The 20,334-nt window shown below is 44.1% G+C and overlaps 2 protein-coding genes across 3 annotated transcripts in view; both read right to left on the minus strand.

The window, feature by feature from the left end:
• The window catches only part of Mroh5 (maestro heat-like repeat family member 5), a 52,736-nt gene that overhangs the window by 19,310 nt on the left and 13,092 nt on the right, over positions 1–20,334 (minus strand). For both annotated transcript variants that reach the window (NM_001033365.3, NM_001368162.1), the window contains exon 2: positions 13,039–13,167. In NM_001033365.3, the coding sequence (NP_001028537.1) occupies positions 13,039–13,074 (36 nt within the window). In that variant the 5' untranslated portion in view covers positions 13,075–13,167. The remainder of the gene's footprint in view (positions 1–13,038; positions 13,168–20,334) is intronic.
• Ndufb4c (NADH:ubiquinone oxidoreductase subunit B4C) lies at positions 3,204–3,688 on the minus strand. The gene has a single exon (NM_001362047.1). The coding sequence runs from the start codon at positions 3,649–3,651 to the stop codon at positions 3,262–3,264; it is 390 nt and encodes a 129-aa protein (NP_001348976.1). The 5' UTR covers positions 3,652–3,688; the 3' UTR covers positions 3,204–3,261.

Here is a 20,334-nt window from a genome sequence, read left to right on the forward strand (position 1 = left end):
AAGGTCTTAGAGAACAAGAATAAACTACTAGATGGGATGGAACTGAGCAATAAAGATGGGGAGGAAGTGAGTGACACGGGGACTATAAAGATAACAGAGAGACCCTGTGATTGGTGAGCTAGTTTTCTGAAAAGATACAGTGTTGCAAACTCTTTGTAGGGGGCACCTGCAGTGGTAAACACTCAGTGTTGTTCCTTCAGGGGGAAGCATGGAAAACTGTTGTCAGCCCAGCAGTCTGGATGTAAAGATATGCTTTCCAGCCTGGTGACATTTTGCACAATCTGTGTGGCAGCAGACTTTCTGTCACCAGACCCTCCTCCAGACCCATCTCATCATCAGCTTGAACTTATCTTTAAGGAAGATGTGCAGGTACTTTAACAAAAGAGTTTCAATGTCGTCAGATCTGATTTGGATTTAGCTTACTTTGTTCCTCAGAGAGATTTTAGGTAAGCTTTGTTGTTCACGTGGAATTTAGTTGATCAACACAAAAACGGTTTTCTTTTCAATCAGATTGTGCTGTGCTAAAATAAACAACATGGGGGTCAGACTCCTGACCTTTGAATGAGCGCCAGATACTAAGTCCTGTTGACCTGAACTGCCTTCTTGCCCCCACCGCTTATTACTCTGCTGCCATGAAGGTTGCAGAGACACCTGAAACTCTTAGCAAAACTAACCAAAAGAAGGAGAGAAGAAACAATTTAAGAGTTAGAGATGAAGTGGGGGCAGGGGACATTATAACCAACACCAATGAAATTCAGAGGATCATTAGGGACTACTTTAGAAGACATGGCTAAATTCCCAGAAACACGTGACCTGAACAAATTAAATCAAGAGGCCAGAAATAGCTCGGACAGATGTAGAATGAGCAGTACAGACAGACAACCTAACAAAGGAATCCCAGATCTCAGTGGGCCTTTAAAGGATTAACACCAGGACTTCTCAAATTGTCCCATTCCATGGAGAGGGAGAATTCTATCCTCATTCTACAAAGCCAGTATTATCCTGATGTCCAAGTTGGTTATCTTTCACACTGTTGTGACACAGAATCTGACAAAGAGAACTCAGTGGAAGCTTAGCTCAGGTTCAGTTTGAGAGGGGATAGTCTTCATGACAGATCTTGTGGGTGGATTCTTAACATCTTGATGTGTTAGAAAGCAGAGAGAACTTGAGATAGTGTAAGTCAAGTCTCTAATTTTCAAGGTCTGCTTTCCAGTGCCCCCTTTCTTTAACAAAGCCCCACCAGGTTACAAGTGTTCAAACACATGAACCTGTGAGGGGCACTTGACACTTAAAACAATACCTATGTCATATAAAAGCATGAACACACACACACACACACACACACACACACACACACACACACACACACACAGAGAGAGAGAGAGAGAGAGACAGAGACAGAGACAGAGACAGCGACAGAGACAGAGAGGCAAGAGGCAGAGAGAAAAACTTTCAGTAAAATACTATCAGATTGTCTGTGTCACAGTGCTCCATACCCAAATACCATTGGAAGAGAACTGGTCTCCCAGGAGTGTGGACAAGCCTGTGAGCACAGGTAAGACCACCACTTCTGCTCAAATTCCTGGCCCAAGAGGGACCAGCCCAGAGCCATTGGGACACAGGAACCAAGGAATAGCTGGAGACAGGATCTGTCCTGTTTCCACCTGCTCCTCAGAGCTGGCCCTGTGCTGAAGCTCTCCATACCCAAATTGCTCCCAGAGAGAACTGGTCTCCCAGGAGTACTGACACACAGGCTTGCAGGAGGGACAAACCACAGTAAGAGACAGCAAGACCAGCTAACACCAGAGATAACCAGATGGCGAGAGGCAAGGGCAAGAAAATAAGCAACAGAAACCAAGGCTACTTGGCATCATCAGAACCCAGTTCCCCCAGCACAGTGAGCCCTGGATACCACATCACACCAGAAAAGCAAGACTCTGATTTAAAATCACATCTCATGATGATGATAGAGGACTTTAAGAAGGACATAAATAACTCCCTTAAAGAAATACAAGAGAACACAGGTAAACAGCTCAAAGCCCTTAAAGAGAAAACACAAAAATCCCTTTAAACAATTACAGGAAAACACAACAAAGCAGGTGAAGGAATTGAACAAAACTTTTCAGGATCTAAAAATGGAAATAGAAACAATAAAGAAATCACATAGGGAGACAACCATGGAGATAGAAAACCTAGGAAAGAGATCAGGAGTCATAGATGCAAGCATCATAAACAGAATACAAGAGATAGAAGAGAGAATCTCAGGGGCAGAAGATACCATAGAAAACATTGATACAACAGTCAAAGAAAATGCAAAATGCAAAAAGCTCCTAACACAAAACACCCAGGAAATCCATGACACAATGAGAAGATCAAACCTAAGGACAATAGATTTAGAAGAGAATGAAGAGTCCCAACTTAAAGGGCCAGTAAATATCTTCAACAAAATTATAGGAGAAAACTTCCCTAACCTAAAAAAGGGATGCCCATGAGCATACAAGAGGCCTACAGAACTCCAAATAGATTGAACCAAAAAAGAAATTCCTACTGTCACATAATAGTCAAAACATCAAATACACAAAACAAAGAAAGAATATTAAAAGCAGTAAGGGAAAAAGGTCAAGTAACATATAAGGGCAGACCTATCAGAATTATACCAGACTTCTCACCAGAGACTATGAAAGTCAGAAGATCCTGAGCAAATGTTATACAGACCCTAAGAGAACAAAATGCCAACCCAGACTACTATACCCAGCAAAACTCTCAATTACCATAGATGGGGAAACCAAGATATTCTATGACAAAAACAAATTCACACAATATCTGTCCACAAATCCTGCCCTACAAAGGATAATAGATGGAAAACTCCAACACAAGGAGGGAAACTATACCCTTCAAAAAGCAAGAAAGTAATCTTTTTCCAACAAATTCAAAAGAAGATAGCTACACAAACGTAAAAATAACATCAAAAATAACACGAAGCAACAATCCCTATTCCTCAATACCTCTTAACATCAATGGATTTAATTCCCCAATAAAAAGACATACAATAACAGACTGGATACATAAAAAGGAACCAGCATTTTGCTGCATACAGGAAATGTACCTCAGTGTTAAAGACAGACACTACCTCAGAGTAAAGGGCTAGAAACAATTTTCCAAGCAAATAGTCCCAAGAAACAAGCTGAAGTAGCCATTCTTTTTTTTTTTTTTTAATTAATAGGAGATTTATTTATGCAAGAATAGTCATTCTTGCCAAACTTAGTAGGAGATGTTAAATTTTCTGTCCAGTTTTCCTTCCTGGATAAGTCTTTCCTTTCTGTCCCTGTCTGTTTTGAAAACATAATACCAGAAGATGAGGGGCCCAAACCCTGCCACAGCTCCTAAAAGTGAGTTCTTGGGAGTGGGCCTGAAATTAGGATAAATATTTGCTGATCTTGCATAGGTCCAGCGAATCAAGGCAGGATCCTCGATGTGCGACACGCGTTTGGGGTCGTTGTACTGAAGCAGATACTCCCGTTTAAGCCGGGCCCTTATGCTCAAGCGCTCGACCTGCGCCCTTCTGGTCTCCGGAGACACGTCATACTCGGCAGGGTCGAGGGTACTGGGGAGAGTGGCCAGGGGCGCAGGCTTATACTTGGAACCCGACATCTTGACTCCCGGCGCACATCTGCGCCTGCGCGGATATCTGAAGTAGCCATTCTAATATGAATAAAATCAACTTTCAATCAAAAGTTGTCAAAAAGGTTAAGGAAGGACACTTCATACTCATCAAAGGAAAAAATCTACCAAGAAGAACTCTCAATTCTGAACATCTATGTTCCAAATGCAAGGGCACCCACATTCATAAAAGAAACTTTACTAAAGCTCAAAGCACACATTGCACCTCACACAACAATAGTGGGAGACTTCAACACCCCACTCTCAGCAATGGACAGATCATGGTAACACAAACTGAACAGAGACACATTGAAACTAACAGAAGTTATGGATCAAATGGATTTAACAGATATCTATAGAAGATTTCATTTTAAAACAAAAGAATATACTTTCTTCTCAGCACCTCATGGTAATTACTCCAAAACTGACCATATATTTGGTCACAAAACAGGCCTCAACAGATACAAGAAGATTGAAATAATCCCATTCATCCTATCAGATCACCAGAGACTAAGGCTGGTCTTCAACAGTAACAAAAACAACAGAAAGCCCACATACACATGGAAGCTGAACAACGCTCTACTTAATGATAACTTGGTCAAGGAAGAAATAAAGAAATTAAAGACTTTTTAGAATTTAACGAAAACAAAGGCACAACATACCCAAACTTATGGGACACAATGAAAGCAGTGCTAAGAGGAAAACTCAGCTCTGTGTGCCTCCACAAAGAAACCAGAGAGAGCATACACTAGCATCTTGACAGCACACCTGAAAGCTCTAGAACAAAAAGAACCAAATACACCCAAGAGGAATAGACGGCAGGAAATAATCAAACTCAGGGCTGAAATCAACCAAGTAGAAACAAAAAGAACTATACAAAGAATCAACCATACCAGGATCTGGTTCTTTGAGAAAATCAACAACATAGATGAACCCTTAGCCAGACTAACCAGAGGGTACAGGGACAGTATCCAAATTAACAAAATCAAAAATGAAAAAATAGATAACAACAGAAACTGAGGAAATTCAAAAAGTCATCAGATCCTACTACAAAAGCCTATACTCAATACAACTTGAAAATCTGGATGAAATGGACAATTTTCTAGACAGATAGCAAATACCAAAGTTAAATCAGGATCAGATAAACCATCTAAACAGTCCCATAATCCCTAAAGAAATAGGAGCAGTCATTAAAAGTCTCCCAACCAAAAAAAGTCCAGGACCAGATATGTTTAGTGCAGAATTCTATCAGACCTTCAAAGAAGACCTAATACCAATACTCTTCAAATGATTCCACAAACTAGAAACAGAGGAACACTACCCAATTCATTCTATGAAGCCACAGTTACACTGAGAATTCTCCCTTGGAGATGGAACGGTTTATGTCTAATCAGTAACTTGTCACAATTTCCTCTCATAGAGGACTTCAGAAGAGATTTTTTTCTACTTCTATCATGTTTACTGTTCCATATAGATTTTAAAAACTGCTTGAGTGCATATTATTTTTAGCTTCAGAAGATATCATGTATATTTAAGAGGCATTTAACTATTATAAATTATTTTGATGACTTAAAAATGTCAATACTGAGTTCTATATTTAAAATCAATTTTATTAGTTTAATAAAAAAAGAAAAAAATACTATCAGACCAAATTCAAGAACACATTAATATCATTGTGGTGGTTTGAATGAGAATGGCCTTCATATTTTTATATATTTGAATGCTTGGTTCCCAGTTAGTGGACTGTTGGTGTACTGGCTGGTTTTGTGTGTCAACTTGTTACAAGGAGTTATCCCAGGCAAAGCCTCCCTTGAGGAAATGCCTCCAAGAGATCCAGCTGTAAGACATTTTCTCAATTAGTGATCAAGGGTGAAGGGCCCATTGTGGGTGATGCTATCCCTAGACTGGCAGTCTTGGGTTCTATAAGAAAGCAAGCTGAGCAAGCCAGGGGAAGCAAGCCAGTAAGTAACATCCTTCCATGGCCTCTGCATCAGCTCCTGCTTCCTGACCTGCTTGAGTTCCAGTCCTGACTTCCTTTGGTGTTGAACAGCAATGTGGAAATATAAGCTGAATAAATTCTTTCCTCCCCAGCTTGTTTCTATGTTTGTGCAGGAATAGAAACCCTGACTAAGACAGTTGGGAAGGATTAGAAGTGTGCCTTTGGGAGTTCCTGCTTCAACAATACTCCCAGCTTGGTGTGCTTCTTTTGAGCCGTTGATACTCGCCATCCCACTCAGCTCCAGAGAGACCCCAGCGGGACAGGGACCTCTCTCCTGGACCTGTTGAATTACAGGGATGGAAATGGAGAGGAGCCTGAGGAAAAGAAGGTCCAGCAACAGGACCAAATTGGGATCCAACTCAAGGGGAGGTCCCAAGGCCTGACACTATTACTGAGGCTGTGAAGGGATCACAAAAAGGGACCTAACAAGCAGCTGAAAGAGTCAGATACAGATACTTGCACCCAACCAATGGACAGAAGCAGCTGACCCCTGTGATTGAACTAGGAAAAGGCTGAAAGAAGATGAGGAGAAGGGTGATCCTGGAGGAGGACCAGCAGTCTCAATTAACCTGGACCCCTGGGGGCTCCTGCACTGGTGTCCATGTACCTACGTGCACAGAATGGAAGTCTTAAGAAAAAAGAGGAAGCAGTGCTGTGACAGCAGCCTGCCCACAGAGGCCAACTACATAAGCTACTCCACTTCCACTCCAACAGCTCAACAGATGCCCTAGCCTCTCAGCTTCTCAATGTGAACGCCTTCTGGAGGGAGAGCTCCTGTCATACTCATAATTCTACTCTTGGGATTTCTTCTAAAATTAAAATATGAATGACTTTTAATCAGTCTTGCATTTAATGAGTACTTTCTTAAAGCTTTTTTTAGCAATTATTTTAATTTTTAATTTATTTATTTTTGTGTATGGGTGTGTTGGTTGCATGTATACATGTACACCACACGTGTGTTGGATACCTGTGGAGTTCAGACAAGCTATTATCTCCCTTGAAACTGGAGTTAGGGACGGTTGTGAGCCACCATGTGGGTGCTACGAACCAAACTCAGGGCCTATGCAAGAACAACAAGTGCTCTCTACAACTGGGCCATTTCTTCAGCCTTAATAAGTATCTTAAACACACATCTGCATTCTGTCTATTGTGCTGAAGTAAAAAGACCAAAATCACACTTTAGTTCACTTTGTAAATAGGCAAATATCTGTTATTAACCAGAAATAAAACGTATACAAATAAAACCCCCAAAACCAAAAACCAAACAAACAAAAAAGAAGTGTGCCTTTGTCAAAGGAGGTGTGTCCTTGATGGAAGAGGTGTTTTGTTGGAGATGAGCTTTGAGGTTTCAAAAGTCAATTGACAGGCCTGACCATGCTGTTGTCTGGAGGAATATGGAAGATTTGGGGACTTGGGACTGGAAACGTGGAGGAACGTGTTAAGTGGAGCTTACAGGGCTACAGTAGGAACATGGAAGACAACCCAGCTCAGGAGATTTTAGAGAAGAATATTATAGACCATTCTTGTGATATTTTGGCAAAGAATGTGGCTGATTTTTGCTCTTATCCTAAAAAATCTGCCAGAGGCTAAATTGAAGAGTTTTGGGTTAATGCCACTGGCAGAGGAGATTTCAAGACTTTAGTATTGACTGCATCCTGTGTGCCCTGTGGTTTTTAGTGCCCACGTTTATGTAGATCTACAATGCAAGAGAGTAAACAGGGTAACGAGAAATGGAGAAAGCACAGCTTGAGGAGAAAAGGGGCATAAGGAAATGTGGTGAAGTCCTGGGCTGAAGGAGCTAAGAAGTGTAATGATAACGGAATAAAAAGAGGGCTAAACTCAGGGCAAGAGCCCAGCTAGCTGAACTTTCAGTTTGTGAGAAGGAATTAAAGGAAAGCTGAAGTTGCAAATGAAACCACCAACAAGGAAAGCTGATACAAATGTAACTCAAGGAGCTGCCCAGGCTCCAGCCCCAGCTAGCAGAACTCCATCACTTTGGCCATGTGCTTCTTGTTTCAGAGTAGAGAGTATGGGGAAGGGGCCATGGGATTTTCCTCTCTAGTTAGGGATAGTTGCTCTAGGCGGGCATGTGTCAGGGAAGTCCTTGCATGGACACCTGGAGAGGCCATTGTGTGAAGCTTTGAAGGTGAAGCCCGGGGTTGTGTTGGAGACCTCAAGATGTTGGAGATGCCAGAGCTCTGGGATGCCTGCCAAGGAGAGCGGCTGACTGGGCCTGGAACCCGCCCAAGAGAGAGAACTGTGTGGTAGTCAACAAAGCTGGAGCAGATTGGAGTTGCGAGGAGCCCTTTGCCGTTGGACATGGAGAGATGCAGAGTGTGGCATTTGCCCGGCTGGCTGTTGGATCTGCTCGGCCCAGTATCTCCTCGCTATGTTCCTTTCCCTCCTGTTTTGGAATTTAATGTATATTCTGTGACATTCTATGTTTGAAGTGTGTGATCTGCTTTACAGAGAGTTCCAGCTAAGAGATTCCTTTGAGTCTCAGGAGAAACGCTGGGCTTTAAACAATGTTGAGACTGTAATAGACAAGGGAGACTCTGGAAGCCGGTCTGAATGCATTTTGCATTATGATATGGCTATAAGCCTGTGGGGGCCAGGGAATGGAGTGTGGTGGTTGGAATGAGATTAGCTCCCATAGGTTCACATGTTTGCATGTTTGGTTCCCAGTTGGACTGCTGGGAAGGATTAGGAGGTGTGTGTGTCCTTGTTAGAAGAGGTATGTTGCAGGGGGTGGGCTCTGCAGTTTCAAAAGCCCATTCCAGGGTCAGTCTCTCTCTCTGCCTGCCGCCTATGGATCTGGATGCAAAGCGCTCAGCTACTTCTTCAGAACCATGCCTGCCTTTCTGCCACCATGTTCTCTGTCATGATGGTAAGACTAATCCTCCGAATCTGTCAGCAGTCCCCCAATTAGATGCTTTCTTGGGGGACTTTGCTCTCAGTTACCTTGGTTGTGGTATCTCTTTATAGCAATAGAACAGTAATCAAGAAAAATCATACACCATAATCAAGTTGACTTCACTTCAGGGATAGTCTAATATATGGAAATCAAGAAAGTGTCTATCGGATATAAATAGAGTGAGGGATGGAAATCACCGTGATCGTTATCACACGATCATATGAATCGACATGATAACATTCACATCCCTTCATCATAAAAGCTCTGAAGAAGCTAGGCCTAGAAGGTGCACACCTCATCATAATACAGACCATACATTCCAATCTACAGTGAACATCCAATAAATGAAGATGGCTGAGGGCACTTCCCCTGAAAGCAGGAACAAGATAAACACGTTGACTCTTCACACTTGTGTCCCGTATAGAGCTTGAAGCACTTGTGAGTGTACAAAGTTAAGATACAGAAACAAGTGACATGAGGGAGAGAGTAAGAGCTCAAATGACCTCTCTCCTACTTGCAGAGGACATGATTCTCTATGGCAGTGGCTCTCAGCCCTCCTGAAGCTGCAGCCCTTTGCAGTTCCTTAAGCTCTGGTGACCCCCAACCATAAAACTGTCTCATGGCTACTTCATAACTGTAGTTTTGCTACTGTGAGGAACTGTAATGTAAATAGCTGATATGCGACCTCTGTGATAAAGGGTTGTTTGACCCCCCCCAAGAGGGTTGTGACTCACAGGTGGAGAACCACTGCTCTACGCCAAAACCCCTAGAGACACCACTAGAAAACCCTTCGATCTGGCAAACACTTAGCAAAGTAGCAGGATACAAAGATAAACATACAAAAACCAGAGATTTTCTATATCTCAATAATGCCCTTATACTGATAATACACATGCTAAGAAAGAAAGCAAGCAAGAAGACAAATCTTATTTACAATAGCCTCAAAAGCAGTAATGAAAACCAAACATAAACCTAACAAAGGAAGTAAGAGACTTATCGCACCAAGACTTTAAAACACTGCCTAAGGAATTCCAAGGCACCAGAAGACAGACCTTTCACTGTTAATGGATGGATGGGATTAATAATATGAAAATGGCTACATTACCGAAAGCAGTCCACAGATTCAGTACGGCCCCATGAAAATTTAATGATGTTCTCCACAGAAAGAGAGCACATCCTTAAAATAATATGGAATCACAGAATAAGCTGAATACCAAAAGAACCCTAAGCAGGGACAGCAATGGCAGATGCATTCAAACTATACCACAGGGCCACAGAAACAGAACCAGCGTGGAGCTGATACAAAACCAGATAAATCAACCAATGGAATAGAGTAGAGACTCCCGAAATAAACCCACTACAGCCTCTTGATTTACAACAAATATGCCAAAAATATGTGTTGGAGAAAAGAATGGCTCCAACAAATGGCATTGGAAAAAACAGGTCATCCCCACGAGGGAGTCTTAAATTAGATCACTATCTCTCACCCTGAATAAAATTCAATTTATGACGGATCAAAGACCTTCACATAAGACCCGACAACTTGAAACTGCTAGAAGAAGAAAAAATAGGGAAAATACTTCAAGATACGGGCATTGACACACAAACAGAGCTCTCATCTCAAAGGGTTATGATAAAGGATAGATTATTTTGGAGCCGAGTATGAGTGACCGAACACAGATTTAGTCTTCTCTAAATTCCCTGTCCCAGCCAGGTCGAATTTCTTATGAACTTTCTATAGTGACAGAACAAAAGAAAGTCATAGTGGAGGAAAGCCATAGTGGAGGTATTTTCCAAGTAGGTTGGTGGGTAGAGGACAGGCTAAATCGAGATAGAACTCTGCTGTAGGCCTTAGCTGCTGTCTGATAACATCTCATTCCTTTGGTTGGTGGAAATCTAGGGTTTTGATAAATTAATACACTCTAAAGGGTCTTTTTAAAAAATCTGCTAGAATATCAGGTCTGGCTTTATCTCTTAGTGATAGGGTCTTTGTTCTCCTGCAGAGGAGGGCAGGGAATGGCTGTTTAGTAGGCTAAAGATAGCCCAAGATAAACCGCAATTAAGCTCTGGGTTTGCACCGTTCTGTCCTCTCCACATGGCTGAAGTCAGTTAATCAGCCTCTGCAGACACAGCTCCTTTCCAGGAATTCCCGCTCACATAGGCACAGGCAAGGACTTTCTGAAAGGGACTCTAATAGCTCAGGAAACAACTGCAAGAATTGACAAATGGGACTGCATGAAATTAAAAAAGCTTTGGCACAGCAAAAGAAACAATTACCAGGGTGAAAGGTCAGCCCGCGGGATGGGGGGAGAAATCGTTGGTAGCTATTCATCTGACGGGGGATTAATATCGGGAGCATTTAAGGAGCTAAGAAAATTAAACACCGAAAGACAAATCATCCAATAATGAATTGAGCAGGCAGTTCTCAAAAGAAGTAGCACAAATGGTCGATAAGCGCCTGAAAGAAAAAAGTGTAACATCCTTAGCCCTCTGGGAAATCCAAGTCAGAACGACATCGAGATTCCCTATCATCCTACAGAGAGTGGCTGTGTTATAGTTTGCTTAGATGCTGCTGTGATGGAGCACTCATTGACTGAAATCAGTTTAGAGTAGAAACGGGTTTATTTGGCTTATGCGGGAATTCAGGGCAGGAACTCAAACAAGGAACTGAAGCCGAAACCAGGCAGGCACACTGCTTGCTGCTCCAGTTACTTGCCTTATGCTCAGCTATCTTTCTGCCTAGGGATGGTACTGCCCACAGTGGGCTGGGCTTTCCTATATACATCAGCAGTCCAGCCAATGCCCCAAAGAAACACACTCAGGCCAATTCGAAGGAGATTTCTTTTCCCAGTTGGATTCTAGCCTATGCCAAGTTGACGATAAAACCTATGCAGCACAGGGCACCAACAAGAAGACAGACAAGTCCTGGTGAGGACGGTGGTGGTGGGTGGGATTCATGCAATGTTAGTTGGTGCAATTATACTTGAGCAGCACCTGTGAAAATAAGTCTGACTGTTCCTCGAAGAACTGAAAGGAGATGTGCCACATGACCCACCTTTACCATCCCTGGGTCTTAAGTCAACCTACCACAGAGACATGCGCATATCCATGTTTATATATGGCACTGTTTGCAACAGACAAGGTATGGACTTAGCCTTGTTCTCCATCCGAAGATGAATGGATGAAGAACACACAGCCTAAACACACAGCGGGCTTTTATTCAGACACACAAAGGATGTTTGTCTGATTCCATTTCTGCAGGAAAATAGATGTAACCGGAGATCAAGTGAAATAAGCCAGGTGGGGGAAGATAGATGTCACCTGTCTCATCTTATACCTGGAGTCTAGATTAAACAATACGTTAAAAAATATGAAAATAGACAGGAGACTGCTTGCGAGAGGAAGACGATTGATTAGTGGTAGTTACGCAAGAAGGAAGAACAAGGGAATGATAAAAGCAGCCTGCACAGCGCACGTGTTTCTGTGTGTTGTAGCAAAACCCCTTGTTGTGTACAATGAGTCTTTCCTAATAAAACCAGAACTGTTTGCTCCCACAAGCTCTAGATGCAGCACCGCAATACTTGGTGGGAGATTGGGAATGCTGTGAACTTTTAGCCCAGAGAGATGGGATAGGAGGGAAGCGGAAACGAGAAGCTTGGAGAGGGAGTTCTGTGTACCAGCACTGACAAAGAGCAGAGGGACGCTGTCATCAGTACAGGATGCTCAGCAGTTTTCTGGAATCAGATGGATACTGCTGGCAGACTGAGAATACATGGCCATGACCACGGCTCTGTGATTAGACTCAGGGTAGAAGCCTGGAGCATGCAAGGCAAAGCCATGCTGGGCTCTTGGAAGAAAAACAGGACATATGAAGGACCTGGGCTCACTTGTAGAAGGCTGTAGCTTGGAGAGTGGTACACCTTGGTGACAGTCACTGTTCTCTGAACACCATTTGTGCTGTGTGTATAAAGTAGTTCAACACGGGGCTCCACGGGGTCAGTGGATCTGGAGAAAACCACCTGTCTTGGGCCCTTGAAGGCCATTATGGCCTACAGAAGGGTGGTGGTGGGGCTACTGATATTTCTGGTTTGGTGGGCTGGGGCAGCTGAGTCCCAAGCTTGTATGTCTCCATCAAGCAGGTACCCAAGAGGCAGGAGCTCAAGGGTTGGGGTCTGAGGAGTGGGTGTGACAGGCAACGATTCTTCCAGATGCTGGTATATCGGCATCGGGGAAGGGATAGGTAGGAAGAGACATCCTGAGAGGGAGTGGGGCTGTAGCCAGCTGGTTGGCTTTTGTATATGGGTCTAGCAGGGGTCTGCTGAAGAGGCCATTTCAAGGACAAGAACATACAGAAAACACATGGATGGGAAAGCTCAGAAACCCCGTTTGGACCCCAGGCAACTGACTAAAGGGCTTTTGGAAGCCCTTGGGGAACCAGCCTGTGTGCTATGAGTGGATGGCCTACCGTGGACTTGGTCATGTGCTCCAGGGCCAGCTGCATGAAGCATTTTTGCCAGGTCTCCTCCAAGACATCAAGGACTCCAATGACTGCCACCAAGACCTGGAACAGCTGGAATGTGTGTCGGCAGGAGATCTGTGGAGGACAGAGGCTAGACTGAGACCATGGCATCTGACAGTGACGGGGGATGCCAAGAACACTATGGAGAGGATAGGAAAGGAGGCCAGAGGCAGGGAGCACACATGGACACATCCATTTGACAATTCTTAGGAGACACCTGCCATGTGCTAACCCAGAGCCTGGCCTAAAGACTCAAGAGGAGGACAGGCTTGTTGGTCCTCAGGGAACTGCTGTGGATTTAAACACTCCAACCTTCAAAGTGAGGTCATCTCTTCATCAACACGTGAGCAGCTTTTCCTCATCCATGCACTAATGCATTTATGCATTCAAGTATTCATAAATGACTGCCTCCATCTCCATGTGTACTCACTACCCACACTTCCCTACTCCCCTCCCTAGATCAACCCACCTCTTCATCAGTTGCTATAGCTATCTACCCACCAATCTATCCACCCAACCCTATCTCCATTGTATCCACTATATCCACCCATCAATCCATCATCTGTCCGTTTGCCCACTTCCCACCCACCTACCAGTTTCTACCATTTACTAGTTCTGTGACCTTAGGCAAATGCTCCTCTTCCCTAAGCCATAGTCCTCAAGAGTGAGAGTCATAACCTCTACCTCACGAGTGTGCTCTGAGCATGGCAAAGGTAACTGGGTACATTTCCCTTCCTCCCTACTTAGCCTAGTGGCGTGCAAGTAGATTGAGATTTTGCCAGAATAATGCAACTTTCTCATGAAGGATTCAGGGTTTGAGTGCCACTTAGGGTCCAGGGGCTCCCTATGCTTCCACGCCTGCCCCAGGGGCCTAAGCAACACCACCTCTGGGTTGTCTTTGAAGTAGTCGTGGATGGTTTCCATCACCAGGTTGGGGAAGCTCCGAGCCATCTTCTTTATCTTCTTGGTGATGTACTTGATTTGGAGAAGGTCTGAGGTGCCTATGTCTCGGAGCATCTTGAAGCAGATGGCTAAAGATGACAAGGAGGATGTGAGGATGATGGGCCTTTGGGAGGTCACGTTGTGGCAGGGGGTTGGATGGGTAAAGAGGGGCGAGCATATAATGAAAGCCAGAGCCAGACACACTGGGAAGTTGTCTGATAGCTTGCTTTTTACGTGGTCCTTCATGGGGTTTAAGATGGGACAGAGCAGGAATACATTCTCATCTGCACATTCTCCTTCTCTCATTCATATTATTATTATCATTCTAATATTCATTCACCCATTTATCTACCCACCCACCCATCAATTCATCCTAATGTCTATATATTCAGTGATCTAGCTCTTCATCTCATGTCTGCTCATTTCATATTTATTTAACCACCCATTTACTCAGGTAACTCCAAAGTCCATCCACTCCTCCACCTAGCTAACTACTAGCTATTAATACATATTTTGATCCATTTAGCAATATATCCACCCAGATAATCATAAATCCATTAAAAATCATTTCTTTATCCTTCCATACACAAATTCTTTGTTTTTCTTTTCCAACTGTCTATCTAGGTGTCACCTGATACCCTTTGGCATTGGAATGAAGAGGAAAGCATTCCAGAAAGAGAGGTTCATGTCTAAGCTGATGCTCTGAGGTGTAAATGGTGTGGTTGGAGAGGAGGTGTGGCTAGGAGGGGGTGTGGCTAGGAGGGGTGTGGCTAAGAGGAGGTGTGACTAAGAGGAGTTGTGTCTAGGAGGAGGTGTGGCTGGGAGGGGGTGTGGTTAGGAGGAGGTGTGGCTGGGAGGAGGAGAGGGCATTTTTTAAAAATGTAAGTTGTTGGTGCTTCAGGAGGCAAGAACAAGCCAAGGGCCTCACAGACAGCTAGGTACGTCTGCAGCCTTTGCGATACACAAAGTCCTAGAGGGGAGCTCCTACTCCTCATCCTCAGAACGACTTCCGGTGGAGGGACTGGGAGGGACCTGTTGTCCAGGCTACCCTCACCTGAGTTGTAGGCCTCCTCCATAAAGAACTGGTGTTCCAGGGAAGCCTGGCTTCTCTTGGATCTGCACAGCAGGATGTTGGCAGCGTGGGACTCTCTGTCCCGGGAGGCACAGTCGTGATGTTCCTCGGTACATGTCGAGGACTCCTTCTTGGAAGGAGAAACGTGGGAGAAGATTCTGAAATGGAGCAAGTTCTGTGTGTCAACATCACATGCACTTATGTGTGGTCAACTGCAGTGCACATGGGCATGGTTCACTTTGGATCAGGCTCCGCAGTGTCTTTCCATGTGTCTGTCCTTCTGTTTAGCAGTCTGGTGAGCCTGAAGTGTGTGTGTGTGTGTGTGTGTGTGTGTGTTTGTGTGTGTGTGTTTACCTTGAGGCTCTACGACACTGTTGAATAAGCCAACGCTTCTTGGACTGGGTCTGACCCCACACAGGGGTCATGTAACTGCATGTTGGAGCCTCAAAAGATTTGATAACAGTCAAATATTACTGAACGTGCAACACCAAAAACAAATTCAAAATCAAACATACCGTGATTTGGGGATATTTCTGAAAGTGTTTGCCTGTGCTGCGTTGTGTGACTTCGCCGCAGCCTGGGTCCTGAACACACCACCCACGCATCCTGCACTGCACACCATATCATGGAAAAGGAACTTTGAATAGTCCCCTGCTAGCATTACTCAGCATGTAAGCATCAAATTAGTGTAACTTTGGATTGTATTTAGACAAACAAGCGCATCCGTCGCATTAGTAACTAATTTGCTTTCATCTTTAATAAATGGTAAGGTCCTATACACACCAAATAATCGATTAAGAGAAAAAGCTTTGTGGTTTTATGATCAGCCTGTGTTTGACTTGCAGGCCTGTTGTATACACCTGTCTTTGGGGATGTTTGGCTTGTATACCTATTGTATACTTCTGTATCCCTGGGGTCTTGTAAAAGTTTCTTATGAATGGAGAAGTTTAAGGTCTGGAGAAGGTGGCTTGGCCCAACAGGGAGACAGACAGACACACTAGAAGTTCAGAAGGTCTCAGAGTGGCTCATCCCAGCGCTCACCTCTCTCTCTCTCTCTCTCTCTCTCTCTCTCTCTCTCTCTCTCTCTCTCATATTAACTTGGATAGCCAGGGTTTTCGGAGCAGCATATGTAATATCCTGCCTACCCAGATATCCCTTGAGGGGTCTCCATGTATGTGGCAGATCTGCAGGAGCAGTAGTGGCAAGAGCACAGATAATGCAGGGCTTTATGCTTTGTAAAAGGGTGCAAAGTATCTCCCTAGACTGGCAGTTACCATAAAGGGCCTAAAGAAAAGGCCCTCTGGCTTTGGATGCTGCCCAAGTCTAGTTCCTCCCTGCCTCCATATTGGCTTCTGTTCCCTGCTTCACGACTGCCATCTGCTAGTTCATATGTAATTCTCAGTTCCCCACATTTCCTATGGGGAAGGCCTGTTCTAGGCTAGGCAAGGAGGCTAACCATGCTTGCAGACTGAACAAGACCACGAGGCATATTATAAAGCAGTCATCACGAGTGTTTTTAAAAATACAGCCATCATGGTTATACCAGAAGGTAGCAGTCTCTAATGCTTTATTTATTCATTGTTTCACATGTGACTCTTGTCACACCATGTTTCTGATCCCTGCCACCTGTGCATCCATGATGGAGCCACCAGAGTCAGATTTCCTTCTTGCCTTATGAAATCAGAGAAGATATAGAAGATCGTGGTCACCAGTAGACACCATCGATACGGGACAATGATCCTCAAGAAATGGAAGTCTACAGGGTGAGCTTCAGGTTGTGAAGGCTGGTTGCTGAGACACACCTAGTTCCCAGTGGTGAGCAGGAAAGCCTGTGAGCTGTATTTATGAGCTGCTGACCTGGAGGTGGAAATGTGGGGGGACCTCAGTGGTCAGTGTTTGAGGGTAGGAGGCCCAGGAGGAAATCTGAAGGTCTCCAGAGCCCCCTCCAACCCCATCTTCATCTGACCTTGGTGCATGAAGGGGTAGGAGCAGAGGAAGCTCTGGAGCTGATGCAGGGCTAGAAAAGCATTCTTTTCCCATCTGTACAATGAAGTCTTTAAGGAGTCACATCAATTACAGGGAAAAATCTACCCAAGCAAGGATGTTCTTGCTCTCCCTGTCAAAGCTCTAAAAAAGCAAGGTTCAACGAGACCAGCTGTTTTAACAGACAGAGCTGAAGAATCTTTATGTGTGCAGGAACAGCAGCAGACTGAGCAAGGCCTAGTTCATGGTCACTGGCAGTCACTTGAGATTTACCAGAAAGGTAACATAGCAAGAAACAGTCCACAATCAGTTTGGCGGTTCCTCAGAAAATTGGACATAATACTACCAGAGGATCCAGCAATACCTCTCCTGGGCATATATCCAGAAGATGTTCCAACCGGTAAGAAGGACACATGCTCCACTATGTTCATAGCAGCCTTATTTATAATAGCCAGAAGCTGGAAAGAACCCAGATGCCCCTCAACAGAGGAATGGATACAGAAAATGTGGTACATTTACACAATGGAGTACTACTCAGCTATTAAAAGGAATGAATTTATGAAATTTCTAGGCAAATGGATGGACCTGGAGGGCATCATCCTGAGTGAGGTAACACAATCACAAAGGAACTCACACAATATGTACTCATTGATAAGTGGATATTAGCCCAAAAACTTAGGATACCCAAGATATAAGATACAATTTGTTAAACGCATGAAACTCAAGAAGAACGAAGACCAAAGTGTGGACACTGTGCCCCTTCTTAGAATTGGGAACAAAACACCCATGGAAAGAGTTACAGAGATAAAGTTTGGAGCTGTGACGAAAGGATGGACCATCTAAAGACTGCCATATCCAGGGATCCATCCCATAATCAGCTTCCAAACACTGACACCATTGCATACACTAGCAAGATTTTGCTGAAAGGACCCAGATATAGCTGTCCCTTGTGAGACAATGCCAGGGCCTAGCAAACACAGAAGTGGATGTTCACAGTCAGCTATTGGATGGATCACAGGGCCCCCAATGGAGGAGCTAGAGAAAGTACCCAAGGAGCTAAAGGGATCTGCAACCCTATAGGTGGAACAACATTATGAACTAACCAGTACCCCAGAGCTCTTGACTCTAGCTGCATATGTATCACTGGAAAGAGAGGCCCATTGGACTTGCAAACTTTATATGCCCCAGTACAGGGGAACGCCAGGGCCAAAGAGTGGGAGTGGGTGGGTAGGGGAGTGGGGGGGGGAGTGTATTGGGGACTTTTTGGATAGCATTGGAAATGTAAATGAGGAAAATACCTAATAAAAAATTAATTCTAAAAAAAAAAAGATATGTTTACACACACACACACACACACAAAGAAACAGTCCACAAAGAGAAGAAAATTAATGGACCATAGTCAATATGGAAGGCTAAGCATGAGGTACACCCAACGTTACAGAGACTGAGGTGGAAAGACATCAAGATTGGTCTACATAGCAAGTTCTGGGTTAGCCGGGGCTACACTGTGCAGTCCTGTCACACACAAACAGATGCATACCAATATAGGAGTCACACAATCAGTAGACAAGGTCACTAAAATAGTTATATTCAACTTGGCAGAACGAGACATAAGGATGCTAAGGAGAGAAAGGGAAGCAATAAAAAGAATGAGAATCATACTTCAGATGAAGACTCCAGCGGGTGACTCCAGACAGCAGACTAGACAAGATGGAGCAGAGTTTTCAAGCAGTGGGGGCAACTTAGGATCTCTTACTACTTTCTAGGTTTGATAAAGACTATCGATCCACTCATCTAGGACTTTGCTGCAGGCAAAGAGACGCAAAGAACACGCCAAATGACATTCAGAAAAATGCCACCTGAATCCAAAGGCAAGAAAAACCAAACCAAATCAAAAAACCCATGAAGGGCAACAAAGATCTATGAAAGAAAACCAGGGCAGCAGTGCCCCTATTAGAATCATGCAAAACAGAAGAGCAGGAACAGGGGTGAGGGGTGGTGGTGGTGGTGGTGGTGGTGGTGGTGGTGGTGGTGGTGCAACCTCAGCTATGGAGAAGACTCTCCTCAAGAAAGTATCTTTGAAACCTTCTGGTGAGATATGGCACTTTTCATACACGTGTCCATGCGACCCTACCCCCATGAACTCATCCTTAGAGACCCAGACCACAGACAGTGTTAGAGGAGCTCCCCTCCCCCAGGCTGGAGGCTGACAGATCCATGTACGGAAGCAGCAGAATAAAGAACACCGGAGAGGCTTAAATATGTAGCCGAGGAAAAAGAGGTCTCTGCTCGTTTAAAATATTTACTGTGAAATAATGCATTGTGGGCTCGTAACACATGTAGAATTAAAATATATAACATCAGTGTAAGATCAGGGGAGAGTCGAAATGATGTGTTGACAGCTCTGGCAGGGTGACAATGGTAAGTGATGTGACACAACTCAGAGGCTGTACCTCGTACTATAAATACCTAAGCGATGACAAAGAAGGACATCAACCCAAAGTCAGAACTGCAAAAAGACAATGAAGGACACAGGTCAAGAACAGCAAGTTACAGCAAGGGTCACATGGAATGCAAGTGATTCAAACACTGCCATCTAGCAGCAAAGACTGCCAAAAGGTAGAAAGGAATATCAGGTCTGTGTGTCCTGCATGGACTGTATTCATGCTTCGAGGGGCAGGGCTCAGCTGTAATCCATACTCACAAGGCTGAGGCAGGGGAATTATGAGTTCATGGTTAGCCTGCTCTACATAGTGAGAGCTGGTCTTAAAAACAAAAACAACAAAACAGGTGCGGGAGAGACAGCTCAGACGTTAAGAGCACTTGTTCATGCAGAAGAGCCAGGTTGGATTCCTGGGACTGACATGTTGGCTCACAACTCCAGTTTCAGGGGTATCTGACACCCTCATCTGAACTCTGTGGGGACCAGGCATGTATGCTGTGCACAGACAAAAAACTCATACACATAAAATAAATCTCCAGAGACTAGGATTCTACCTGTAAAAATAAAACAGAACATATTAAATTTAAGGAAAGAAAACAGCAAGAACTAGAGGGTTGGCAAGGTGCCTGAGTGGTGGGGACATTTTAATTAGGCCGGATGACCTGAGATCCATCCCCAAGACTCACAGGGTGGAAGGAGAGAACTAACCATTAATAAGTAATCAGAAACAAACAAAGAAATAGTGGAGGATATGGAAGGAGTTAGGGGAGGGGAAATATTATCAAAATATGCTGTTTGAACA

This window comes from Mus musculus, chromosome 15 (genome assembly GCF_000001635.26).
Source record: "Mus musculus strain C57BL/6J chromosome 15, GRCm38.p6 C57BL/6J".
NCBI lineage: Eukaryota > Metazoa > Chordata > Mammalia > Rodentia > Muridae > Mus > Mus musculus.